The sequence below is a fragment of the Strix uralensis genome, chromosome 1, assembly GCF_047716275.1.
Source record: "Strix uralensis isolate ZFMK-TIS-50842 chromosome 1, bStrUra1, whole genome shotgun sequence".
Taxonomy (NCBI): domain Eukaryota; kingdom Metazoa; phylum Chordata; class Aves; order Strigiformes; family Strigidae; genus Strix; species Strix uralensis.
In genome coordinates, this window is record NC_133972.1 from 44,442,226 (window position 1) to 44,469,979 (window position 27,754).

Below are 27,754 nucleotides of genomic sequence, written 5' to 3' on the forward strand. Positions count from 1 at the left end.
AAGTACAGGATAGAATTCAGAAAGGTCTTGAGAAATTGGAGAAACAGCCTTAGAAAACGGTGAATTTCAAAAGGAGCAGCAGAGGAATAGTGCACTAATGCAAGAATAATCAACACTACCCATGCAAAATGAGGAGCAGCTGGTTAGGAGTACTTCTCCAGAAAAAACGTAACAGTGGCTCATAAACTAATCATGAAGCAGCGTTGTTATGCTGTTTTGAGGAAAGCAGGGATCACCCTGGGATGTGTAACGGGAACAGGCTCTCAGAGACGTGTCATTTTCTGCAGCAGCCTATAACGCCACCTTGAACTCAGCACTTGTTTTGGCAGCGTACCATGATAACTGAATTTAAACAGTCTTGGGGTGTTAACTGTTGCCAACAGCATTGCTGGCGCATGCTGTAACCTGGTGGATCAAAGGGAAAAAGGAACCAAGCTTCCCTCTATCTAATCACAGTCTGCTTTTCATAAGGCAAGCCAAGGGACAGGAAGTCCCCCAAGATCCATGGGCTGGGAGGGAGTTGAGCTCTATTTCCCTTAACCACAACATAGACCAGTGAGTGAAAACACAACCATCGTATCCTCTTCCTCCCACTTTTATGAGGTGACGTTGGCGATTAGCACCTAAATCAAAGAGTGGATTTAAGTTTGTGGGTCCCAGATTCTGAAAAGAGGGGCAACGTAATACATGCTTCCTCTTAATGCTACTTTCTGATAGCTTGTTCTCATGCTGTGTAGGAGCTTCTGTTAGTCACATCAGTAAGTGCGTAAGTATTTTTTTGTGTGTTGCTTAGGGATTGAGATTCAGCTAAGCAGCCAGGTGGAACTTGGTGTACCTCATATAAAAGATTCTGTGTAATTAATGAGTGGAGAATCCATACATTATTTTTTGTCAAACTGTCTTGCACTTTTATATATATATATATATATATGTATGCAGTTGGAGGTCAACAAAATATTATTTCTAGCATTCCACAAAAACCTGTTCATCCATTGCGTAAGTTTTAATACACTGTTTTATGACTTAAAGAGTAAATTATAAAGAGATGACCATCAGTTGCAAGATTTCTCAATGAACGGTGTCAGGCAAAAGGTCAAGACTGTAGGCAAATATAATTTATTTTCATTAATAATCTGGAGAGGGTTAATTTAAAAGTAATATCTAACTGAAGATAACAAGAAAATTAAGGCAGAAGATTAAAAAGTCATGTGGGAAGGGCAGTCAATTAAATGCAATGTGAAAGTCAGTAGCAAAAAAAGGTTGTATTTCTAGAAATGTTAGATACAGACATAAAAAAAAAAAAATAAAAATACTTGTGACCAGGAATGCAGCCTTCTGGAGGTTAGTTGAATTAGAAGGTAGAAAAAACCTTGGAACTCTGCTCTGATCAACTATATGCACATCTCGTAAGTGGGTGGGGGAGGCAGTCGAGCTGCTCAGTCCTCAGCAGCTCCATTTGTGCTCCCTGCTTTTTTGAGGACTGGATGGGAAGCTCAATAGGAAGAAGGAGGAAGAAAACCCATGGGTGGTCCACTTTTCATCTCTACCACCTTCATACAAGAGAGGGCAGTATTGTTATTTAGGAAGACTAGTAAGAATTAATTAATCAAAAATAAATCAGTAGCAAATAATTAGTTTGCAATAAAAATGTTTACAGAATTTTTACCTAAATACTATTTGTGTGAGATATCCCTAAAATTAATCTCTAAAAAACATAGTATCTCTGGTGGGCACAAAATAAAGTAATAATGTGATAAAGTAATAAAGGGATATTACTTATAATGTTGATCAGAAGCTTTCAGCAATGCATAAGGTTTTATTGGTTAAAAAAAGGTGATTGGATGAAATTGTACAGAATTTGTCAAATGTATAATATGGATTCTTTTATATGTTATGGCTGGTTAAATACTGCCTGTTTTTAGACTCTGTTACTTTGTTATATAATTGTGGTTTTTTTTTCTTTTTTTTTTTCCCCCTGGGTACCAGGTTGACAATACAAAACAAGTTTCCACCTTTCAGGAAGTGATTCGTGGAGAGGGGATATTACCTGATGGTGGGGAATACAAGCCACCTTCTGATACACTGAAAAGCAGAGACTATTACTCGGATTTCCTAATTACACTGGCAGTGCCCTCGGCAATAGCACTGGTGCTTTTTCTAATACTTGCCTATATCATGTGCTGCCGACGGGAAGGAGTGTGAGTACTTTAACACACTAATAAGTAATTGTTGATTTTTCTAAGATTATAATGCATAGAAGACAATTTGTTAGAAGAATTCCATTCAGTTCATTAAAAACATTTAAAACAGGCCAAAAGAGAACTGCTTGAAATATTGAAGTATGTCTCATCTAAGCACATACAGTAATTTCCAAGAGAATGGATACAGGGCCTTTAATTGTTCTAGTTGAAAGGGCTAAAAACCTCAACATACGCGTAAAACTCCACAAAATCTCCACATATGCACAACTCTCCAAAACGCCCCAAACAAATAAAATACTAATAAAGGATCACTGATTCAGGAAAATAGTAAGTAAATTCTAAAATGCTAACTTTTAAAAAATAAATCTGGTTGAGGATATGAACTGAATCTAGATATATTATTAAAAAAAATCATAAAAGGAAAGCAGCAAGTAACGTAATTTCTGCCATTTCTTACACAAACTTTCATTTTGTCACAGAATTTATTTTAGCCAGAAGCTTGTTCTTTAACTTGCATTTTCACTTCTCTGTGTGTGTGTCTGTGTGTGTGTGTCTCATCAGTATCACATCTCTATACGTGCGTTCATCAAGGCCTCATCATAAAACCAGTTGCAAATGCTGCCAAGTTGCGTTTAGCAATAACCTTGTCAGCATTTCTACATCATGTACTACTTTCATCATCAGATAGATTTAATGTTCCAACTATCAATGCTATTATTTAATTCATAAATTTTGTTTTGTTTTTAGGGAAAAGAGAAACATGCAAACACCAGAGTAAGTGTCTTCTTTCCTGTTATTTTTCTTTTACCATTTAATTTTCATTCTCAGTAGCTTGTCATGCTTCATACATGTGTGTCATAATCTTCTTCCATTCTCTCTAATCCATGGTTTAATTCATAAATGTGAAAGCTGCTTTTAAATCAGAGTCTTGGCAAGGATAGAAGACCAGAATAAAAAGGGTTTGAAATTAACGACTGTCAATTCAAAATAAAATAGTGTTGTTAAAATAAATATGTTAATATGTAATTTATACTCCTGGTTATTGGACTTCCCAGCCTACATCTTAAAGGCAGTGCACAGGAACAAATATCCTGGAAGGTATCCAGTGCCTATACTATGGTGTTTTAAAATTAATCGATGAGTTTTTATGAATCTACCACAAGAATCAGGAGTTAACAAAAACTTTTATTTTAACTGCAGCAAATAAATGGAACATTAGCCATAAATTGCACAGTCTTGGATCTTGTGGAAAATACTTATCCAGACAGCAAAATCTCAAGGAATAATTACTGCCTTAAAAATGAAATAAATCCAGTATTTATTAAATTAACTATGTAAAGGTTTACTGTAATTGCTGCACTCTAGAGTCTGTAACATGCATCAAAGTCCTTGTATTTTTAAGAAAAACAATAATCGTAAAAGTCTATCCATTTTGGTAGAGCATTTAAAATATGTATTTACTATTTTATTTCCTTTTGACATAGCATCCAGTTGGTCCACCACAGTGCTATACAGAAATCAACCAAAGAGCTTCGTGACATGTCTAAAAATAGAGAGATAGCATGGCCTCTTTCAACGCTTCCCGTGTTTCACCCAGTTACTGGTGAGATTGTACCACCCCTTCACACAGACAGCTACGATAATACCAGTATGCCTCTGATGCAAACACAGCAGTAAGTATTTAGATTTTATTTTTTAATATGCATTATGTTGCATGATTTAACTACAGATTCCAGTGCTTGTCATCTGAAATGTATTGTTTATGGAGGTATCAGTAATGACTCTAGTTCAAGATTGTTCTGATGTTTGCATTTCAAGCAGAAAGAAAGGCCTTCTGTTATAGAATTAAATGGCTGGGTTTCAGTCTGCAGACTTGGCAAGAAGCTTTGCCATGAACAGTTACATTTCTGCATATTTTGGAGAAAAACTACTTTTGACAGGGGAATCAATTAAAACTGTCCTATTTTAGACAGCCTGCCTCTTAACCCCTGTCTTTGGAGTTCTGGTATAAAACTACCACTGGGTTGGTGGCAGTTTCATAACAGAAAATCCACACTTTGTAAGTAGTTAGTCATGTATCTGTCACACATAGTTTATGTTTGAAATGTTAACACTGAACAGAAGAGCATATTCCATTACACAGATAATAAATACAGTCTTGCCAGTGAAAATGCTCAGAGCTCTCAGCCATTTCCATTGTTGCCAGCCTCTCTTCAAGACAGAAACCAGAAAAATACTCATTTCTATTCCTTAAAGTTAATTTATCAGCAACTTAATGAAACTACGGAGACAGACTGATAGTGCTTTGAACGTGTTCTAATTCAGACAAGTTGGTAGTGCTGTAGAAAAAAGGAATTTCTAGGAAGGTTTGGTTGAGGTCTCTGGGGTTGAGCAGGTCTGAGGCAGCGGTATCCGAAGTGGCTGGCGTTGTTTTTCAGCGCCGTGCTATGACACTGGCTCCAGTCGGTAGCTCCTCGGCTGGCGGCCCTGCATGGCCCCAATGATACCGGTCCAGTGCCAGCACTAACTTGGCCCTAATTTACACGTTTGCCCTGAATTCTCTTCATAATGTAGATACGTGCTAGAAGAGTGTTTTCTTCTACCTGTCCAAAGCTAAATTCTCCAGAAAGTACAGCTGTATAAATTATCCCTTGTACAACTGCTGCAAAGTGCTCTATCCTGTCTTTTACAGTTTCTTCTTCGTTCAGAATAGCCATTTTTTACGACTGGGGTGCTAAAGCCTGTACCAAAGGCTTTCTTACATTGTACATACAGTTATCTGCTTCACCTGCATTCCAACCCCTAATTCCTATCTCTAAAAACAGTCTTAATATCTGGTAGCTGTTAAAATAGACACTTAAGCAGGACACAGCAATGTAACTTTGCCTTGATAGGTGAACTGGTCCAATGTGTAAAACTAGCTGACCATTCATTCATTCCACAGTCAATAACTGAGTTGCAAAGACTGTCACCTTTTTTCTGCTCATCACTTATGGAAACCAAACTTTGCATATCAGAAGCCTCCAGTGACTCTTGTATCTCTGACATTTCACCAAGTCTGAGGCTTTGAATCTACTTGACAAGTACAATGATAGGAACTACCCATTAACAATAATTTTATTTCTTTTATTGATTTGGCTAACCTTTAGACAACTGTATTTGCATAGTGAAAATGGATTATTGCTTTGTAAGCAAAACCTCAGATTTTAAATACTGAACTTTTATGCATAACATACTTCAGAGTTTGTATGGAATCATCAAAGATATTGTTTTTTGTAGGAACCTGCCACATCAGACTCAGATTCCACAGCAGCAGACTGCAGGTCAGTACTGAGAAAATACTGTAACTATTAAGTGACCAGTGCAGAGGAATCACTAGTTAAAATGTATATGGTCTATGGACAGTGGAAACCCATTTTCAAATATAGTGAAGTATCACAGCATTGTCACTCCGGAATTTTTGTGATACACCAGTGAAAATTTTGCAATGGGATTGCTTAAACAAATAGGAGCTATACTACATGAGGACTCAGTGTGAGACACTGAAATCCAGTACAGCTAAGTTAGAAACCTCCTCATATAAATAATTTCCTGTTACAAGGTGAAGCTGCAGCCAGATTCCCAAATGCAGTTACACTGTTCAGACACTCTAAAACTTGATAGGAAATCAAAATTTCTAATTCCCACCAATCCTAGTTAAGCTCTGAAGAAGGAGCTCTTTACTGCTGTTACTAAACAGAGTCGATATTGGGGAATCTGTGGTGAGGCACATATCCATGCTGCGGGTTTCCCGTGTCTTAGTCATTGCTTTTACATCATTGTCACAAACCCTGATGTACTGACTGAGGTCGTGAAAGGCTGATTGTTCTCTCTAGTTGCAGGCATAGACATGTGAAAGGGGATAAGGATCATACAAGGAGAATGTAGAGGCCAAAGTATAATTTTTGAATATTCAAAGAGGTATTCAGGCAAAACTCTCTCTCTATATATGTATTGAACGTAATATGGGAACTACAGCTCCAAGAGGAAGACTTGTTTTAATTTAGGAGTTACATAAGCAACTCTTTCTTTTCATTCAAAATCCTTCTTCTTCATTACTGCTTTCGGGGATTAAAGGAGAATTTCGTATGACAACATTTCAAAGATTTGAGGCAAGTATATAATAGATGCTTCTGCCCATGTGGGTTTTTTTATTATTTGGAAATTCAAAACACATTTATAAAAAAAACCAACCAAACCTGACTGCAGTTCTGCTAGCTTTGCTATTTGTGTGCTTTATTCTACATACACTGAAAATGGCAGATGACGCTGACAGTCAAAGCCTCAATCCAGCGCCTCCAGCACTGGTTTGGGTTGACATTTAGCATAGCTCTTAACACTCACTACTGCAGGTGTTTAGAAGGTAAAATAAAAACGTCTTACAGTTCAGTTCTTCTGTTATGACTGTTTTGTTACAAGAATTCCAGTTTGTCTTGCAGTAAAAAAGATGTGAAATCACCTGGTAGTACTGTATTTTGGCAGCAGTGAGAAATTTTTAAAGAGGTATGAAATACAAGCTAGCATGGCTTTGTCGCTTGCAGGTCGCACTGAAAAACTGTCATAAAAGTAGATCTTAAAAATCCTCCTGTGTGTATTTTCTGTAGTGCATTATTTTGGTAGAATACACCTGTTCTTTCGTATTCATCATAGATGCTGCTGTGACAAGCTCTCAGAAATGGGAGTGGAGGGGGGAAATGTACTTGGGACAGACATTTCCTCCTCTTCTTGTAGTTTACAATGACACCTTCCTTCGTAACTTGGATGTGCAGATGACACTGCAAGCACTTCCATGACATGATGGCATATGCCTCTTGCAGTTTATCTTCTAAAGGATATCTATGTTTTGTCAGTGTTGTCAGAAGGTTAGATTTTTAGAAAGTCACAATTTAAAACAAAATTCAGGTGCTCCTTAGATTATTCTTTTTAGTAGCATCAGTACAAACTTAGCAATCCATTTTATTGATGTGTTCAAATAAGAAATTTACAGAAATAAAACACTTCAGGCCAAAAAAACTATAGAACTAGATGGTCATTGTTTAATTTTCTTCCTATCCTACAGAAAGTTCTCAATAATATACTTGGGATTATTAACATCCTATCAGTCACTGCCATGAATAAGAAGATATTTCTGTTTTAAAGCTTCCATAGACCATACTTAGTAATTTGAAGAGCAAACCATGTCTAATAACCACTATCCTCTTCAGGAACTATCTGAATCCCCAATAAGAAAAAACATTTTTTAACCTTATATAAAAATGCAGATTTGATAGCTGACATAATGATCAACTATTTCACAAAGTTGAAACATAATTGGGAGAGAATTATATGAAAGGTGACAAGTCACATCTAACATTTGTATTATACTGCTGAAAATTGTTACTCCAATATGAAAAGGTATATTAAGTTTTATAATTGTCTCTGTTGATTGGCAAAATTCATGAGGACTGTTTTAAGGTACTTAGATGAAAAAGTTTATGGGATATTCCTATAATGCAAAAGACTAAATAGTGCATGTACACTGTATACTACATTTTCCATTTTGAGCTTCACAGTCTCTCTATGAAGTCTGTTAGATCCCAAATATCAAAATAAATTCCAGTTAAACAATCTTTTCCCAGATCTCTCCCTTCCCAGAAGAAAGCAAGCAAAGCTTTTTCATGTATGTGTTGTCGTTCGGTCCAGGTTGTACTTGTGTTTTTCCAATGTGATGGTTGATTAAGGAGTAATAAATACTATATATGTGCTGTGCTACCAGTTGACAGTTCAGTATTGTTGAAGCATCACCTGCCACTGATGGCTTATATAAACTCTCATCTATTTGCAGGTAAATGGTATTCCTGAGGAAAGAAAACTAACAGAAGCAATGAATTTGTAATCAGAGAAGGCAGCAAATTGTCTATTTCCTTATCTATTCTGACTGATGCATGAGTTTTTCTGGTGTATATTGTGCATGCTCACAGTATTAAGATGATTTCAGTGCCAGAGAGTACAATCACTTCCATGTAACTAATGTACTGTATCCTTTTGTACTTTGGACATTTTTGACAATTTGTAAACACTGATAACTTTTTATATTTGTTACATTCAGAAAATAATCTTTCAAATATATGTATTAATAAATATCCAACTTTATTCTGTCTTGTGATCTATCCTGAAAGTTTTAACAGGGAAAACAACTTCAAAATAAGCACTAGGTTCAAAGGATTTCAGACTCTGTTCAACGAGATGATATAATTGCCTTACATTTGCACACAAAAAGCAGTAGTGTACAAGCATGAAAACTTGTGCAATATGATGAGGCTCAGAAATAGTATTCCAGATTTATTAGGCATTAGTTGTGTAGAGATTATCAGAATGTAATAAGCAAAGTTCTTTTTGAAAGAAAGAAACAAAACAAAAACCTGCAAGTATTCCTATTGAAAACTGGATTTCAGTTCCTTCACTAGATACTTTAACCTATTTCACAACAATAAAACATAATAAGCAATAAAACATTTAAAATCTCTCCATTCATTCATCTGGTTACGTTAGAAGAAACTGTTACAAACTACTGTAGGCAGAAATTAATGTCTCCAATAAACAAGGGTAAATTTTGTTATGGTATACATGGACTAACTTTTAACTCTTTAAAAATACTCTAAAATTTTTTTGGTGATATTCCTGATCTGATGCAGTTTATTTTTTATAGCCTCCACATTCTTTGTTCTGGAGCAAAAAGAGTTGTGTGAGAACCAACTAACCAATAAACCAAGGATTATTTTTGAGAATCTTAAAAAGGAGTTGATTAAATAAATACTTTTCTGGGAGGTGGCTACTTTGAAAGGCATTTGTCTATGCACCTGAAAGCTTGATAACATGAACTTTGTTAAAAGGATCTGAACAGAGGTTTCCTTATTTTTCAATAGATGGTGTTAATTTATCTCCTGACATTGTTTTGCATATTTTAAATGATTTTTCTGATGCTTCTTTAAATCCTCAAATACAGCATAACAGGACTTCAGGGTCTCCAGCTGTAACAGTGCACAGTTATTTGGGTTTTACCTCAAAGCATCATACTGTTTTAAGCTGACACTTAAGCCTTGTCTTTTTTCTGTGGTATTTTCTCTTTCAGAAGCTGTATGTTCATCAGGACATTGCACTGTAAGCAGAAAGCTGCGTCTGCTTTAAAATTGCTAAATGCTGGCTACATTTCCTTAGCTGAGGTTTCTCAGGTCTCTGCTAAGAGAAATTCTGAGTAATTTAGGAATTTAAGACTGAGGCTAAAAAGAAACTGTAAAATAAGGTTATTAGAGTTTGTAGAAAGACCAAAGTAGTCACTGGCTTTTTTTTTTTTTTTTTTTTTTTTTACAGTTATGACCCTGTTCCTTCAAAACACAAAACCTTATTTCATTTGCTTAAAAATTAACATAATGATGTGTGTATAGGTTTGGACCTGAATGCAACACTTTGGCAGATACTTAAAAAAAGTCCTGAGCTGTTTTTTAGGCACATTTTGTGCAACATGATAACTATTGAAGCAAAGTATATAATCAGTGCTCAGTACATTGTACATACTTGTATATGGTCAAGCCTAAACATCACAAGTTTGTGAGGCTGTCCTAAATGCTGAACGCAACCATAGAATATGCTAAGAAATGCATCTAGCCATAGGAATAGTGCTGGTGGTGGTTATACTACGAAAAGTAGCTCAAGCTAGTCATAGAAATTGAAAAACTAAGTCAGTTTCTGAAACAGTTAGAATAAAGAGCCATTCCTACTTCTTTCAAAGTGGCATGAATCACGGCTACCTCATCTGAAAGGTGCCAAGGAAGAGCTTTCACCAGTCAATCAGCCTCTCAAGAGACCCCTCCTTTTTTCCAGCAGCTTGGATGGTTATCAGTGAAAAGTGAGTTAGAAAACTGCACTGGGATTTAAAGTAATTTAAAAATTTACCTCTCTTATCCAAGCTGTGAAAAATTTCAGTACAATAAGCATTTGGTTTCTACCAGTTTCTACTACTATTTTCAAACATATGAGCTGTCAGTGCTTTGAAACAGAAATGAATGGAGTAGATTTTAAATAATGATTTTTAATGCAACGTAAGACTAAACTTTGTAAATAGTATTGGTTCTGCATCCTAACAGTTTCTGGTAACTTGAGGATGACATGACAATCAAATACCAATTGAGCTTATTTGTATTAATACGTAACAGTGCAAACATATTTACGGAAATTTCCTGAACTGTTATGTACACGCATAAAGAATCAGTTTGTACCGGTGGGTGCTCCACCTATTCTGAAAAGAATCTAATGATGTAGGTGACTTCGGTATTGAGCACACCTGAACTGTTTTATGATTGAAAGCTTCATTCATTTGAGGTAAGTTTAACAACAAATTATTTATTTTTCCTTATTAAAATAACTACTATTGAAGCACAGATTTATACAGCTGGCTAATGACACTTAATGGCTGAAGAATCAGTAAAAGCGCTGATAGTTAAAACAGTGAATTCACAGCCTCTTTTAATGATGTACGATGACAGTATGAACTGATATTGTATTGATTGACAGTTGCAACCAAATTAAATAGAAAGCACTACAGATGTCTTTGTAAATATATGAAATGTAAAATCTAATAAATAGGAAAACATTAAGTAGTGATGTTACTGCCTGGTTATTTTACATAATGATGCCTGAACAACTCTGTGTGACAGTTGTTAATGTTACAGAGGGTGACACTGGATGGTGTCTAGCACTGAAAGGGAGCCGATTGTGCGGGGTTTCTGTTGCACTGGGGGAGATACCTAAATAGGTGCGGCAGAAGGAAGGGATGGAGAGTATTTGCACCACTTAACGTGGGACCTGAACTAAGTATTATCTCCCTGATGATACAAGGAGCTTTGAGGATAGGAACTACCCCTCTGAATTCTCTGCTTAAGCAGCCCCTTCTCTTTAGTGTGGGACTTAAGTAGGTAAAATAAAAGCTCAATTCCTAAACCAAACAAATCTTAAGGATGGGTTGCTTGATGTTGCCAGGCTTTCATGCAGGGCTCTGCCGCAGTTTCTAGCTTGTAACCCAGGGGGGAAAGTATTCGATGCCTCTGCTGCACAGTTCTGCAGAAGTTCCCTCAGCTCCAGGGGTGGTTTTGGCTACTGCAGCTGTAATTCCATCAGTAAATTTACTGCAGAAGAATCTTTCTTCCTGCACTGCATCTAAAATAATTCGCAATACACGTGGGTATCTGCCCTTCATTTGGAGTAATAGTATCCAGAATATCACTCTGAGAAACTGCAATATGAATCTGTCATTTAAGGTAGGCATAATAGTGAACTGTAACCCAGCTAGAGTCAAGCAATAAAAAGTTTTTACTTAATTGATGCTGCTCCCATTACAAAAATAAGCATCCACAGCACATTTATTTAATGTTTAAATTACTTCGTATTTTTACATAACCTGAAAAGAAAATATATTTATCCCACATACAGTAATAATAAACAAGTGCATTATTTCAAACATTAAAAATAAATCTTTTAACCAAGTCTGTACAACAGATAAATAAAATTATATCTACAACACTTAAGTTGTGAAGATCAAAACAAAAATTATCCCTCAAACTCACAAGTTCCCCATTGCTCGTAATACTGGCATAGATGAAGGTTATGCATCCTACCCCCACTACAGCGTTCACCATACTGTTTCTTTCAGCCATTCAAGCTGACCAAGGAGGTTCAAACGCTGGAAGTAATGCACACAAAGAACAAATAGCCGAGTGTCTTTCCAATAGCTTCAAAAGAGCTGGCAGGCTTAGTAAAACTGCTGAATTTGGGGGAAGTAAATGATTTATTTTTTCTTTTTTATGATGAATGACTGGTCATTCTTTAAAAGAAATTGTTCTCCACCAAAAAAAAAAAATTGAAGCCATTCTTTTCACAAATGTTTTTTGCACTCATTGGTGGCTGCAAGTTTGAATTCAATTTTTTGACTGGGATAAGATAAAACATGTATGTGACAGTACATACAGTACAAATTAGGATTCATATTGTTTATAATCATGTATAATTGCACATATGCTTGGAAAATAATATTGTGCTCATGTTTGACTGCTAACAAATAATCAGTAGAAGAATAAAATGAAAAAGCAACTAGAGGTCAAACTATCACTTGAACCAAAACCACAAATAGCAAAGAAATGACCACAACTTCACTGGGTAAGTGGAACGTGAATTACAGCTTGTCACTGCCTCACTGAAGGGCTACTTCTTTCAATTTTACTTTTTATGCTAAAGGAAAGAGTTAATAAGAAAGATGGGCACTGCTAAAAAGGATGGGAAAAAAGGTTCCTCCAAACAGTTCCAATCTCATTTCATTTGTAATTCTAAGACTCGGCTCTCTGCATGCAACAAGACCACCATTCAATCCCTCCTCCTTGTGATATGGACAGACTGACTTGCATCCTTGACTTGCATCTTTCTAAATTAAAATATGATTACAGAATAGAATATGGCACCAGTTCCCTAATGAGACCTAGTTCAAGGTCACCTAGAAACTCAGAGAGGGGTTCGAAGATCACTGATCCCCTGTTCTCCCATTTCCTTAAGATCTGATGGAGTAGACATGATGGGATTTCATCTGACTGAAAAAGGCTGGAGGTCTTCCAAAAATTCTCCATCTTGAACTGAGTCTCTGAAAATTATTGATCAGTTTGTTCACTGGGACTCTACAGAGAACTGCACACAGTTAAATAAATGAGTGGAAAATTTATGAAAAGGCAAACAATTTTGGGGAAAAAAAATTTAAATTTTCTTTATATTAAAAAAGTTACACCTCAGAATTCACCATATTTGCTGAGAACATCTTAAATTTCTAAAAAAAACCCCTAAAATATTATGTAAACTTGTATATAATCTTAAATCACTGAATTAGTGATGACTCTTTATTTCCACGTATAAAGGGTTTCATACAACATATACTATCTCCACCCAAAATACTCATTTCTAAACAAAAAATTACCATTTTGATCAGAAAAATGCCCTGGTTTACCAGTAACTTCATGTTTCACATCAGCTAAAGGTGACCATTAACAGAGGATCACAAGTTTGCTCTTTTTTGTTCCTCGAGAATGGTTACAGCATGTGTTATGTACAGGCGGTACTCTAGTAACATCCACTCTTCATTTGGCTGACCCAAGGTAAAGTTAATTCCGTGATATGCACATGATGCTGCTAAACCACTTAACTTCACTTTGTGTCATGTTTCAACAGATATGTAAACAGAAACATATATCCAGTAGAAAAGACTCATTTTCACATGCAATTCTGTACAGTGCATTCTTGTTTCTCAGATTATTTGAGAAGGCTATTTCCACACAAAATATGTACATTTGCACTATATACATTTTCCACATACTTAATTTAAATGTCGTCTTGTACATCCAGTTGAGAATTTTTGTTCAGGCAGATACAAAGTAAACCTGAAGAAAGTTTCCAAGAATCTTTTCAAATTAATGCCTTGACTGATCTTGCATTGCTGAGAAGAGGAGTAGTCCAGAAAAAAATCCAGCTATGCATAGCAACCTTTTCAGCAGAGCTGAGTTATCTTTAGGAACCACGATCTGTGCTAGATCATTAGTGATCTGAGAAATTTCATGTGCCACACACACAAATATAAAAGTGCTGACAAGAACATTAAACATTGGATATCCAGGAATGAGCACCAAGATGCCCTTTGTGTCTGCTGCCAGCCAAATATGGTATTGGCAAATGAAAAGCTAGAAGAAAAAAAGAGTGTGTTTAATAATACTTACATATAAATATTTTTACTTACCTAAAACCATATAATTATTATTATTGCATCGACTGGCACACTGTACTTCTGCCTAAGTCAGCCATCTATGATTAAATAACATACTCTGAGAAGCTGTCTTCCACACATCTTTGCTATAAGACAAAACTATTAGTCTGTTACAGTACCCAGTAAACTGGGTTTGCTTAGCCCTTAACCAAATACGGCACAGGGGAGCATCGTTTACATCATGTCAGAGCAGATGAGGAACACACCTCCACTCAGTTACTGTTATCTCTGGTAAGGGACTGAACTAACATAAAAGATTAATGCAAATAAAAGATAATGCTTCAACTGCTGATGAATGCAAAGGTCCCTGGACTTGATCAGCACCTTAAAGTTCACCAGGAATCAGAACAATGAAAATGTGATCCTTTCAAAAAAATTCAAAATCATACTACATATGCATCGTATTACCATGAGTTTCTCCTAAAAGTTCCTTTCCCTTTTTAAAATGTATTTTAGTAATACAATAAAATGAAACATTTGATATTACAAAACGGTAAATAAAATGGGAAGCAAGAGAATTCCTACTGTTTCAAAATACACACTCAATGGAACAAGAGAACATTTGCACTTAGAAGGGTTTTGTTTGTTTGCTAATGCAAGAAAGCTTTCTAGGGCAAGCACATTTATAAGTGTACTCACACTAGTCAGTATAATTCATGCTGATTCTTCAACTGGCTTAAATGTTTATCTTCCAACTGCATACACACCACAGCTTACTCCAGCATTAAATCCCCACTCTTACAGCCCTAAGCTCCCCGCCCCAGAACAGCGTAAGAAGTAAGTTTGCTACTGTCAGACTGCCATTTCAGCTGTGATTTTTAAGTGTAGATGGAAGCTACAATGCTAAAGGAGGTCAATCACAACAGCATGGTATTAAATAAGCCAATAAATGATTTCACTATTTATGTATTATACTACAATTCAGATAATAAAACCACCCTACACATCTAAGTTTCAATTTACTGTACTTCCGATCATTCTACTTACCTCTAGAGAAATTTTGCCAAACCAGGCAAAGAACGAGCTATACACAGATCGGACATACCCAGGAATGTTCCTGATGAGGATGAAAGCTAAAATCTTTTTTAAAAAAAAGTTTAAAAAAAGTGACTGTGGATGACAAGCAGATTACACACACTCAAAGGCTTATTCATTTTCACTGTCTCAAGTGAATCATGCATTAAATCTTCTTTAAACTCTAGTAAATATATAAAGCAAACAAAAATCCATGATGTTGATACTTAACAAAGTAGGTCTCGAAATCTCTTACACACATTCTTATAGCGTAGCAAGTCACATTTACAGCTTCAGGAGAATCATGGCCTTGATGTTCATAGATATTACTATACACTTACTAGGCATGTTCACAGAATGTGTTATACCATGCCAGCCTAAAACAAAGGTGGCCCCAAATCCAAGTTAACGCTTGATTTTAAAAAAGAAGGTATCAAGATGGACAAATTAAATTTAAAAAATTAAGTCTCGCATGCTGCCCCTGAAGAAAGCAGGACAAACTATTAAAAAAAAAGGAAACAGAGAGGGAACAGAATCAGACAGCCAGGGTATAGTGGAGCAGAGGACACAGTAAGAGGAAAATCTAAATTTAAGAAAACCACATGGATACCCCTGTGGCCCACCTCTTCTCTGCCTGAAAGTGACTACAAGGTTCCATAGGTTGCTTCCTACACTAATACCTCCCAAACACTCATGCTTCCCTACAGCCACCTTCTTTTCCTCTGCTACACAATTAGTCAAAAGTTGAGTTTGGACTTAAACGGTGCATATGAAACCTACACTAAGGCCATCGAGGTTAATCAAAAGCATAATCACAGTACGTGATTTCAGTGCTTAAAGGCAATGACAGTGAGCAATGTAGTTAAACCCTTTTTCACTTTCAAATATGAGAATGAGGCTCAATTATCTGACATTCCATGCTAAAGCTAAATTATATTTAAACACAATTTTTTAAAAAGCCCAAACAAGAACAATCCAGATTCTATCACTGTAAGGAAAAGGACTATAATTATAATTACCTGCACCACAGAAACAGAAGGATGTAGTTCATTGCACTCTGTCTTGTTTTTACAGCTACTAGCCCAAATAGAGTAGGTCTGAAAGATATAAAAATCAGTCTGTGTAGCAATTATATGTAACATTTAAAAATTAACCAAGAGGTAAGCTACTCTGAACTGCTTCAGCAGTAGTTTGTTCACTAAGATGTGGGACAGTAACAGAAAAAACTACGCTGTGCTTAGTTTTGTGTTTCTTTCAAATTCTTCTTTGCAGCTGATGAATACCATAGTTACTCATACCCTAAGATACAGACATACTGCTGACAATTTTTTCATCACAAATAGACAAGCAATCAGGAGTGGAGATAAGAGCTGCATTATCTACCATATTATTTTTATGATCCAATTTTCTTGTAACCTTTTCAATGAATTGAAAGAGTGATGATGTTTTCATCTACAGTTGACTGAAAGAAAAAATATTTTGGTGAGTAGCTAGGTAGGGATGTGCACAAGAACACAACTGAAATACCTCCAGATCAAGATTTGATTTTTTTAAATCAATATATTTTCTAAACAAGAACTTCAGAAAACTTAATCTTTAAGAGATTTACAAACCTGATTATACTAGTTATACTAGGTACGTACCAAAAAGGATGCAATTGAAATAAATAATAAAACATTTGAAACTCTGCTGGAGAAAAGAGGATCTCCCTTTCCTTCTGATATCATCTGACGTTTCTGCAATGCCAGATAAATAAAAGCAAACAGCATCCCATGAAAAACCACCTGTAAAAGACAAACAGAATGCAATGACTATTTCATGGCTTTTACAAGTACTTCAGGTACAAATTCTTAACAGAAATACCACAGGATTAAACTATTTGTAATACCAAAGCTTAGGTGTCAAAAGGTCCTTTCCTTGATTTACTGAAGCAATCAAAAATAGGCTTTCTACACTAGGTTGTCATAAACTGCATTTTTAACTCAACTCAAAAACTACAAATAAAGAACGCTTTACAAATGCTTCACAGAGCATTAAAGACATGACAATGAAATTTCAAGCAGCTTTCAAGTACCTCCTATCCCCTCTGCAATCTATGCCAGCACTGAAAAGGGCTTTCTCTGGGGAAAAACCATGAGTCTCTGGCCTTCTCCCAAGTTGGCAGGTGAAAACATTCAAGAAGCACAAGTGCTTCCCTCTCTCACAGACACAGTTCTTCAGCAGAGCGTTTTATGATCTTATGCCAAGTTCTCATTAGCTAGCAACACGATGCCGTTTCAGGCCCATGCGGTGCTTGTCTTCTGTATTTATTTTGGGACTTCCTCCTTAGCATCATCACAGAATACACACTGTTCACAAGCAACAAAGCTCCAAGTCTGCAATGTCGCAACGCAGTGTGCGCTGCCGCACGATGGGAGCAGCCCAGGACTCGACAACTGTGTGCTCCTCAAATTTCAGTTTCTGAAGACCGCCAGAGGGAGAAGCGTGCAAGTGATCCCATAATGGATAAGGTTAGCAGATAAATGCTCCCATCGCAGAAACTCCATTTACCTTGTCAAGAAGGCAAAAAAAAAAAAAGACCAGCGTCTCCCTGTTCTATTCCCCCACACTGGAGGGTCAGTAACTGGAAAGGAAGCACTTTCCCACTGGAAAAGCATTTAAAAATATGTGCAACAATAGTCTGGTTTGGGCATCAAGACCCTGATTTTAAACGTGTTTTAAAGGTTGCCATAAAAGAAATTTATCTTTAATTGATACAAATTTCAATAAATATTATTAAGAAAGCCACCACAATGATTTGCCTTGTATTTCAATAGCCAGAAGTGCTACAGGTGTTAAAATTTTTGCAGTAAAATTTTTAAGAAAAGACAAATCTAGGTCACTTTATGGCTTTATTTTTTAAAAGCAAACTAAGCAGGATCCAGCAGCAAATAAATCAACATCCATCTTTTAAGCAAGGCTTTGACAGACATTTGCAGAAGTAAGGTGGATGCAGCTTAGTCTTCTATTAAACAATCCACTGGGACAAACTCCTGCATTCTCTCGAGGAAAGGAAAACAACCCTCCCTCCCTACCAAATTAAAATACACCTAAAAGACCAGTATAAATTTATGCAAATGTTACATACATAGCGATCCAACTTCCATCTAAACCACCATTCATAGACATTCCCATTCAGTTCAAAACACTTGGACAGTGGCCAAAAAGAAAATATCTTCTCAAACGCGCCCTGTAAAAAATAAACATGGTAAAAGCATTAACACTGACGTCAACCATATTTACTAAATTTAAATCAATATGCTGTCTTTTAATAGTATCACATCCCTATTTTACTAGCTATGTTGCATTACCAAAATAACAGGCTTCCTTAGAAGGCACTCTCCTCGCCCCCAAAAATAAAAACAAACACAAAAATACTTCTTCAGATGAGACAAGGTTTCAGTTTTGCTTTCCTTAAAGGTTTTGGCACACCTTCCATTTTGTACTGCAGGCTTAAAGGGAGAGATTCACTGATGTGTTGGGATAATGAATGCATACTCTCCAGAAGACTACAGTTCAACAGGCTTAAAACCAATGAAGGATTAAGACCACACAAAATCCTCTGTAAAATCCCCGAGTGCCAAACTCTGCCCTTATTTCTGTCAGCTATACTCACAGCGTGCAGTAAGTTGGTAATTTAGCATGAGAACCAGTCTTCTGAGAAGGTATCAAAGCCAATACCAGGTCTCTAAGAGACTCAGATCTTCATATCACCATCCCACTATATATATCACCATTAGGTCGTTAAGGATAAAAATAGTCAAAAATTTACAAACCTGAGAATATGACAGAAAATATATACATGTCAGTAAGCAAATCAGTTTCAGCAGTAAACCAAAGTGCCATAAGCAGTTCCCTGAGGAAGAAATAAATTAATCAGTATATAATCATCAATTTTTCAATAGCAAAACCCAGGACACATTAATTGTTTAGCGTAGCTATGTGTAGTAATAGATACATTCATAAATACAATCTTCAAATATTACCAGCAATATTTTATCACTATCTACATTTACATAATAAATTCTACTTTAAGCAATTAAAATAAACATTCACAGCAATTAACAACCTATTAAACCTAAATTAAGCCTCATGTTTAAAACAGGAACAACATACATACAAGAAAGTATTTAGGTGTTCAAAGAATTTAGGTGTTCAAACAGAAACACTATTTTAAAGCCTCTGCTTTCCCAAATACTCTGCGCAGGCAGTCCTTATTCTAGGTGAATGTAAATAAATATATAAAACAAAATGCGTCACATGAAATAAGTTATTAAACTCTGAGGTACCAGTTGTACTCCAAAGCGCAACTGCAGGTCATTAAGGACAAGTATCTTGTTAAGAGAAGCCTGAGAAACTGCTCCTCAAAGCTGTTGACTGATATTAAGCTCTACCCAAGCCTCAACAATGCAACAGAGATACTGCCATATAAATTGGCAGCTGTAAACAGGGACATAAACAAGTGAAAGTTGTCTTTGAAAGATCTAGTTTCACAGCACACTACTGCTCCACAGTATAAACAGTAATTTGTATGTACCTGGAACAGAAGTGCCGTTGTAGGAAAAGAAAATAATATTGGAGCTATTTGCCTTTGAGATACTTTGTAAAACTACTCTGATTACATTTTCCTAGCATCTATTCCTAGCATGCATTTGGGATATTTCATTGTCATGTCTGCAGACTATAAAATTTGGATATTACTCCATCAATAGGGAAGGAGGATCTAAGACTCTTAAGGTTTTAGTTCTAATTTAGGTGTATTAAATAATAAGCATTTACCACATGATGACAGCTTTTCAATGAAGTGGGATTTCACTTCAATTTTTATTTAAAATAACTGTAGCACAAGACATACTTCTGATAGTTCACTTAATCTAAGACACTAAGATAACAAACCCCATGTTCTTATTTGGCAGGATATGGCAGACTGGCTGCTCAAGATGGATGAGACATATTGGCAACGCAGAATGAGAAAGTCTAAACGCTCACTGTTCATGCCATACCCATTAGTACACTACAGCTACAGTCTCAGCTAGCACAGATAGTAACCTGTGTTTTTAGTTTGCATTCAGTAACATTACAACACTTGATAAAACACATTTCTGATAGTCAAAACCTGTTACAAAATATTCTAATATGACTGTAACCAGAGACTATTTATCAGCTGTTACATTTTTCAGCTGACATATAATTCATCTATGACAAGCTGTATTTCTGTGAACAGCTGTTTAGCATATTTTGATTATGTTACAAAGAGACTGAGATTACTAACAATACCATTTTCTGTATGGTTATCATGGTAGTAACATGCAAATGTTTTCTAGCAGGAAGAAAGAACCTTACCATTTGCTTTCTTCTGGACAATCTGAGGCCATACAGCTAATGTGGCATAAATGATCATAAACCAGACAGTGACTAATGGCACAAAGTAGTAGAACTGGTAAGGTCGGTCCATCACTACGCACAGTACCACAACCAAGAAATTGAGACGAAATAAAACCTGGAGGGCGTCAGAGGAGACAAGAAAGAGAATATGAACTGGGAGGCAAAGCTGAGAGAGATGGGCGACATGTTTCTTCAGCACTCTATGAAAATATCGACGTATTTTACATCTCACATGCTGATTATATTTCAGTTGCAACACGGGTAAGTATCTCAAGGAACATCAATGGCGCAATACAAGGCTGCAGGCTGGTTATGTAGTACTGGACCTGTCCTATGCTGCCCTGCTTGGGTACAGACAGCAGTGAAAGCAGGGTAAAACAAAACTGACTTTCCCCCAGGCTGGGGGGAGTATTCCAGTTGCGGGATGCTGTTCATGCCTCTGCTTTCACTCCCATAGCCACCTGGGCTAGCTCAGTTAAAGCTAGGGTGATGTCATTACCAGTGCTGCAGTTAGGCTGCAGACATATGTTTAATAAGCACAATGACCTGAGTTATATGACAATATAACACCTAACGCAATAAAAGATATATTTTAAAAAAATTTTTAAACTGCTACAGTGCACACACTGCAAAACCTGGGAAGGCAATCACCAAAATAGGTATGTTCTCCAGTATCATTATAGTGCAAAAATTAGTTTTCTTTATTAACAAATGTAGGTTCCAATACACTGCCTTTGGAAGCCTGCCTGGATCATTACTTATATATTCCTATATATTGCAAATTGCTACTGCAGTAAAAACTCCATTACTATATATTGGAAAATATTTGTCTTGATATTTTAAAACCTACATAATTATATTTTTTACATTGTAAGTATCATTTATATGCTCTATGTTTGTATTAGATAAACACTACTGATTAGACAGGTCAGATTACACACAAACAATAGCCATTTTTAATGTGCAAACCTTGATTAAGTAATCTGATATCCCACTATTTAGGAAGTACAGATATATTATGGATGTTTGTTATTTGAACAAATTTCTTTATAAAAACAGTAAGTAGATATTCTTACCTGACACACTCTGTATACACCAAAGTCCCCTTTTAACCAAAAATATGAGAAGTGCCCATAACCTGTTTGGAACAGATATGCAGCAACCAGAACTCGAATGTGCATGTACACAGGCAAAAACTGTTGAGAAAAATAAAATACCTTTTATAAGTAGCCACATAAACGCTTTTGACTTTTCTTTTTTCCCACCTATTTTAGGCTTTTTCTGCATTGCAGTAAATCAGGTTGAACTAAGAAAAGCAGCATTATGGTACATTTCCCTGTTTCTTCCTCAGCTCTTTTGGTGCTCTAACCTCTCTGATCTTAAAATGAATGTCTCCTACTCATTGCTTTACACTTTCTACACACTATTACCAGTTAAGAGAGACTTAAGAAGGGCTCTTTCAAAGCTTACCTTCAGCAGTTTCAAGTTCAGAACATAAAAAAGAAGTGTTGCTAGCAATTAAAAATAAATTAACATAATATTCTACATGGAAGAAACAAGTATACTTTTTCACTGGTTAAGTAATGCATAAAATTCTCTTGACATCTTGAAATCTACACTTAAATAGAGAGAAAAACATTCTGCTAATACCATTTTTAAAACTACAGGAACAAAAGCATTAATTATTCATTCTCTCCAATTCTAATACACATTTGCACTATCTTTCTTTTGAAGTAACATACCCAAATTGGTTTCCCACTTAAAAAAAAATAATGCAAATCACTTACAGTGCTTGCTCCAGAGATATGGTAAATCAAAATAACAAGTTGCATCCAGCCCTTCCATTCATCAGTCTGTTCTCTATTTAACACTTTAGTCTAATGCAAAACAAAACAAGAGTGTTGCTATTCCAAAAAGTACAACGAACATCTACAAAATGAGGAGAAAAAGTTCAAGACAATGAACTACTTTATGGGTAAATAGGTCTCAATTGTAAAAGCCTTCTGTCTAGCAGACACAGGTCTACCAGATTTTGATGCGATCTACTCTCTTGTATCCAAGCTATGCTCATTTCCAATTTGATTGAGTGACAGCGGCTCAAAGTGCTCGTACCCGTATGTTTCAAAAAGCTTTTGCATCTAATACCATGCAAATGTTATACTGCTTGTGAGCGTGTTTTTTGCAGATGAGTTATACTGGCTTTGAAAACTTAACTACCAATATTTAGCAATTAGTTATTTACACTCAAACTGGGAAATAACGTTATAAGCCGGATGTCAACATGATCATTACCTCTTTGGTATTTTCGGTATAAAATACCCCCAAAACCAAGATATAGACGATTGGTATGAAGAAAGATGAATGTGTATAAAATTTATTTTCCTTCATGAAAAGATTTGCTCTGTCACACAGATAAAAATAGGTCATGATTAGACCAAGTTTGCAGAAGGAGTGTAAGAGCATCTCTAAAGTAGAAACATTAGGAGTGCTGATGGCAGGTTTCTTCTCCTCTCCACTTTCCAAATCAGTGCATGATTTGTTCTTCCGATAATTATTCCGATTAATTAAATTGATAATTAAATATCCAATAATGGACAAAGTAAAGAAACAGAAAGCTAACTTCTGTATCAGAGTGAGAGGAGGCTGAGGCTGGCAGCAGGAGCCATCAATGGGCTTCATTATCTTATTGCAGTAGACGTTCATAAGAATCATCGCATTCTGTCAAAGAAATAAGCAGTTTTGTCAATTAATCTCTAATAAAAAAGCTAACATTTTCATTGTAAGAAATTTTCTTCTAGATCATGTATTGACATAAAACATGCAATTCTCCCTTATCGTTACACAGATAAAATTTCCCAGTGCCCCCATATACCTAGTTGCATTCAACAGTACAGTCAAAACATCTCTTCCAAACAGGAAAATCTTGAGCTTCTTGAGGTAAGCAAAAAAACCTAATCCTAATCCTTGTAACAGAAGGGTTCTATCTACCGACTGTAAAAGCAGCTAGAAAGAGCTAAACAGACTCTAAAGGAAAAACGGCTCACAAACTTGGGTCCTAAAGGGGCACGGCAATCAAAGACTCTAAAACATGACAACAAGACTGAAGCCTGCGGTGAGATGACATTTAGTTCATCCAGTAGTTAAAAGCAACTGAAACCTGCAAAGAAGTGGAACTAAAACTGACATGCAGGGTGAACTCTTTTCACAAGAAGAGCAGACTGACAAAGCCCAGAGGAGCTCACTGCATGCATATATGTATAAGTAGGTTGAAGATAAAGTAAGAAATAAAGTCAGTGGCACTCCATGCAACCAGGAAGTTGTATATTGTGTTTTTTTCTTATCCTTTTCATACTCCTTACTAAACAAAATTATATGGGCACATAGGGGAAAATTTAAGACTTATTTCTTAGCATTGCTTTACAAATCATTATCACCCTAACACCATGCATATGAAGGCATGAAGTTTGCACTCAGGATCTGAAAAATCTAGCGGATTAATGGCCAGTTTAAAATAGCTACACACTAATGTGTTTGCTATTATGTTTTTTTAACATTCTATAACTGACTGCCCTCCCACCTATTGGGAATCTTCTGAACAAAATTTCCTGAAGAATGTGCAGGTCCTCATTACATTCATATTGTCTGCCATTTCAGAATGTTCACTTAAAATCTTCTTTTACTATTATTAGTTTTTAATGTTGACCAGTGATAAAAACACTTACTGTATCTCTGCTTGATTCAGGGAGATGCAGGCCATCTGCCGACTTCATGATAGTTTCTTGTGCTATCAATTTTGATACACTGAACACTTTAACTTTAGCTTTGGAATTTCGGGAGCTGCTGTTTAGAATACGAACAGCTGCTTCATTATAAGCATCTATTTTCTCATTAGTGATCATTTTCCGACTTTCACTCAGCATATCTTCATAAACAGGATCTGAAATTGAAAGGACAAAGAGCGAGCACATTAATCTTCTACCTGACAAATATATTTGCTTAGCTCAAGTTGCACAAGCTACTTTCATTTAGGTAGCCACAATTGTTTAATGGTACAGAAAATATGTACAAGGAGGAATGAGTGACTGTTACAGTAACCACATTAGTAACTGGAGTTGTTTATGATGAAATGTTCTTATCACCATTCCCTAGTCATGCATATGTACTTAATAGATTAGAAAGCTTTGGCCTTTTTAATTTCCTGCTGTTTAATTTCCCTAAACCCAGGAAAAGCGTATAATGCTGGAGTGCAGAGCAGTTTATGCCTTCTCTCAGTAATGGAACCCCTCCAAGGAAAGACTCTAAGACCAAGAGGACAAAAGACAGGCAGCAGAATAGGCACATGGGAAAAAAAAAATCTCTCAAACCCTCTAGTTACTGCAGAAAAAAACAGCTTCTCATTTCTCTAAATCATAGTCCATAAGCATATTACACTTGTTGCTGTTGATTCTAGTTTAACTGATGGCAGAATCTCAGTTTTTCAGAAGAATGGAACACTACTTAATTGCCTACAGGCTTCAGAAATTATGCAGGGCTTAACACAAAGCTATAAGTGGTTCCTGATCAAAAGGTCAGCTGGAGATCAATAAATTGCTGTGAAAAGCTGCTGATGTTCATAATTCTGGTGAAACACTCTACGAGCTGTAAATTGATTTACTTTAGCTACTTCACACCTACTTTTGAACAATCAATGACTAGACAACTCTATGTGTCCAGACTGCTTCTCCTCTTATTTGTTCCATTAAAGAACTAAGAGATGACTTAAATGGATGGGATCTTTATTAACAGAATGCTGGGACATGTCTGACAGCTAATTGCTTCTGTTATAGATAAACATAGTTTTGAAAGGAATGCAAGAAGATTAATCTGTTGATCTTTGACAGGAACTTGGATGTGACTGTAAGGGTACAGCTGGCTATATTCCTATCAGGGGTCAAAATCTGTGTTTCTAACTGAGGTGATGATAATCTAAAATGCTATGTTCTATGGCAGATAAACCAGGAGCACGCTCTACCTATGAGCTCATTGTTCAGTGTCAGGGACATACTTTAGTTTTATTGAAGAAAAGCAAAAGAGTGTAAGCTTGGTGCCATAATAAAAATCTCACAGACTCATTGTGAACCACGATTTCTGGCTCCTAACCTTAACTTATCAGTGCTCAGTACAGAAGTTTCATTCTAGAGACTTGAATTCTCTATATTGAGTATGTCTATTCATTCCAGAGACACGCAGAGGGTGCACTTGTTGAACCTCTCCTATTATATACTTAATCTGAAAATTTAATAGAACACAAACGCAGGAATGTTTGTGGCAGGAATGCACTTGTGTTCTTCACTCCCAGGAGGCACGTATGGAGCACAGCACAGGGAGAACAGACCTGGCATATCAAGTCTGAGAGTAAGCTAACAAAAAATTAAGAGTTCAGAAGGCAAAAGATTCTTCTGAGAGAGCTTTAAAGTCTCCATCCCTAGTAACAGCTAGTTAGGTACCAGCTAGTTAAGGCTGGAAGAAAGGCCAGATTGGAATCCAACCAACACCATTTTTACTCTGCAAGTATGCAGTATGGACTAAGTTTTCCATATTCTACAAGATAATGACTCAACAGACAGTGACAGTACAAATTGTTACCTACTGTTCATTACTTTACCTTGTAAGACCCAGTAAACATCACTACTTTTTGCTAATTTTTCCAAAAGAGGTGCAATTGAAGTGATATTGATTTTATATTGTGTGAGGGCTTCGTTGCTGCCATTGTGAATCTTGATAGACCACTGGAGGAAAAAAGAAAGAGATTCAGAACCTGTATGTCTGAGGACCCTTAATTAACTGATTCCATTGCTCTGTTAGTAGCTATTTTTCATTATTTCTACAAAGCTAGATTACTTCTTTAGTCTTCACTTTTGAAGTGCTAAAAAAATTTCTTCTGGACTAAGCAGCTGTCTAGACAGATAATTACATTCAAACAGACGATTTAAATGCGGAGTATATAATATTCAACTTAACGCATATTTGATTTTTCATAAATGAAATTATGCAAGGTGTTTTAATTAAAAGCCCCTTGACTTTGAACAATGATGAAGTAGCAAAGCTAGTCGCATGATATAAAAATCATGGCCAATTCGGTTGATTTTACTCTAGGAAAACTGACCACAGCAAGAGATGTGTGTAAACAAAACTTGACAGTGGTATAGAGTTCCAATATTTCCATCTGTTTTGCAGATATCCGCAAAGAAAAAAAAAAAGAGCCATTTTAATTTTTGATTTAATCTTCTACATTAAATGATTGGGACAATGCTATAGCAGGGCCTGTTGCAATAGGACAAGGGGTAATGGTTTCAAACTAAAAGAAGGTAGACTTAAGGCTAGATATAAAGAAGAAATTTTTTACAATGAGGGTGGTAAAAGACTGGAACAGGTTGCCCAGAGAGGCGGTAGATGCCCCATCCCTGGAAACATTCAAGGCCAGGTTGGACGGGGCTCTGAGCAACCTGACCTAATTGAAGATGTCCCTGCCCATGGCAGGGGGGGTTGGACTAGATGATGTTTAAAGGTCCCTTCCAACCCAAACTGTTCTATGACTCTACTCCATGACTCTAAAGCCACCCAAGAATTTCTCTTAACTTCTGAAAAGAATTTCCCATGCTGTAGGAAAAATAGATTTAGCATTTTTTTAAAAGTATTACTGTATAATGATTCAGTCAAAATCTGTAAAAAAAAAAAAAAAATATAATTTAGCCTCAATGTAGTGAACTCTCTAGTTATTTCTAAATATCTACATAAAAATTTTGATGTAAGCCAAGTACCAATTAATCCACTTCCTGAGAGTATTATCAAATATAAATGAATACTACATGAAATCAAGTAACATGCAGCTGCTCTGAGAAGTCACACTCTGGGGAAAACAAAAAGCAGTTTCTCCCAGTAGCTAAATCTTTACTCATGAAATACCTACAGTATTTAAACAGATGTTTTAAAAAGCATATTCTATTCATCAGGAAGTCAGGAACTAAGAAGCAGAGCACTGTAGTGGTATTCTCAGAGCATCTCCTTTTCCCAAAATAAGCAAGCAACTGAATTTTGTACTAGCTGGAGCTTCTCCAGCTTGTAAGACTTTACTTCTATTTATAGACTGTTATGCAGTTGACATCTTAAGACAGACGTCCAAAGTAACATGACCAAACCGAGAGCTAAGTTAAAGATACAGGTAAATTTCAAAATGCTGACAAGTCCAAGGGCACACACAAGTTTA

General features: G+C 36.2%; 2 protein-coding genes across 9 annotated transcripts in view; one reads left to right on the plus strand and one right to left on the minus strand.

Moving 5' to 3' along the window:
• Positions 1 to 10,873, plus strand: part of SGCE (sarcoglycan epsilon) — a 37,773-nt gene extending 26,900 nt beyond the window's left edge. For 3 of the 5 annotated variants that reach the window (XM_074864212.1, XM_074864246.1, XM_074864236.1), the window contains 6 exons: positions 1,987 to 2,198; positions 2,949 to 2,975; positions 3,686 to 3,874; positions 5,481 to 5,524; positions 6,318 to 6,352; positions 8,065 to 10,873. In XM_074864212.1, the coding sequence (XP_074720313.1) occupies positions 1,987 to 2,198; positions 2,949 to 2,975; positions 3,686 to 3,874; positions 5,481 to 5,524; positions 6,318 to 6,352; positions 8,065 to 8,115 (558 nt within the window). In that variant the 3' untranslated portion in view covers positions 8,116 to 10,873. The remainder of the gene's footprint in view (positions 1 to 1,986; positions 2,199 to 2,948; positions 2,976 to 3,685; positions 3,875 to 5,480; positions 5,525 to 6,317; positions 6,353 to 8,064) is intronic. The other 2 variants (XM_074864218.1, XM_074864228.1) reach the window with 2 other exon arrangements.
• Positions 10,600 to 27,754, minus strand: part of CASD1 (CAS1 domain sialic acid O acetyltransferase 1) — a 34,986-nt gene continuing 17,831 nt past the window's right edge. For 3 of the 4 annotated variants that reach the window (XM_074864188.1, XM_074864174.1, XM_074864197.1), the window contains 12 exons: positions 26,153 to 26,276; positions 24,231 to 24,445; positions 22,801 to 23,226; positions 22,296 to 22,385; positions 21,585 to 21,704; positions 20,467 to 20,623; positions 18,900 to 18,979; positions 18,212 to 18,313; positions 16,728 to 16,868; positions 16,104 to 16,181; positions 15,058 to 15,150; positions 11,563 to 13,987 (listed from right to left, as the gene is read on the minus strand). In XM_074864188.1, coding sequence (XP_074720289.1) covers positions 13,721 to 13,987; positions 15,058 to 15,150; positions 16,104 to 16,181; positions 16,728 to 16,868; positions 18,212 to 18,313; positions 18,900 to 18,979; positions 20,467 to 20,623; positions 21,585 to 21,704; positions 22,296 to 22,385; positions 22,801 to 23,226; positions 24,231 to 24,445; positions 26,153 to 26,276 — 1,893 coding nt within the window. In that variant the 3' untranslated portion in view covers positions 11,563 to 13,720. Of the gene's footprint in view, positions 11,433 to 11,562; positions 13,988 to 15,057; positions 15,151 to 16,103; positions 16,182 to 16,727; positions 16,869 to 18,211; positions 18,314 to 18,899; positions 18,980 to 20,466; positions 20,624 to 21,584; positions 21,705 to 22,295; positions 22,386 to 22,800; positions 23,227 to 24,230; positions 24,446 to 26,152; positions 26,277 to 27,754 lie in introns of those variants that run through there. The other variant, XR_012628320.1, reaches the window with a different exon arrangement.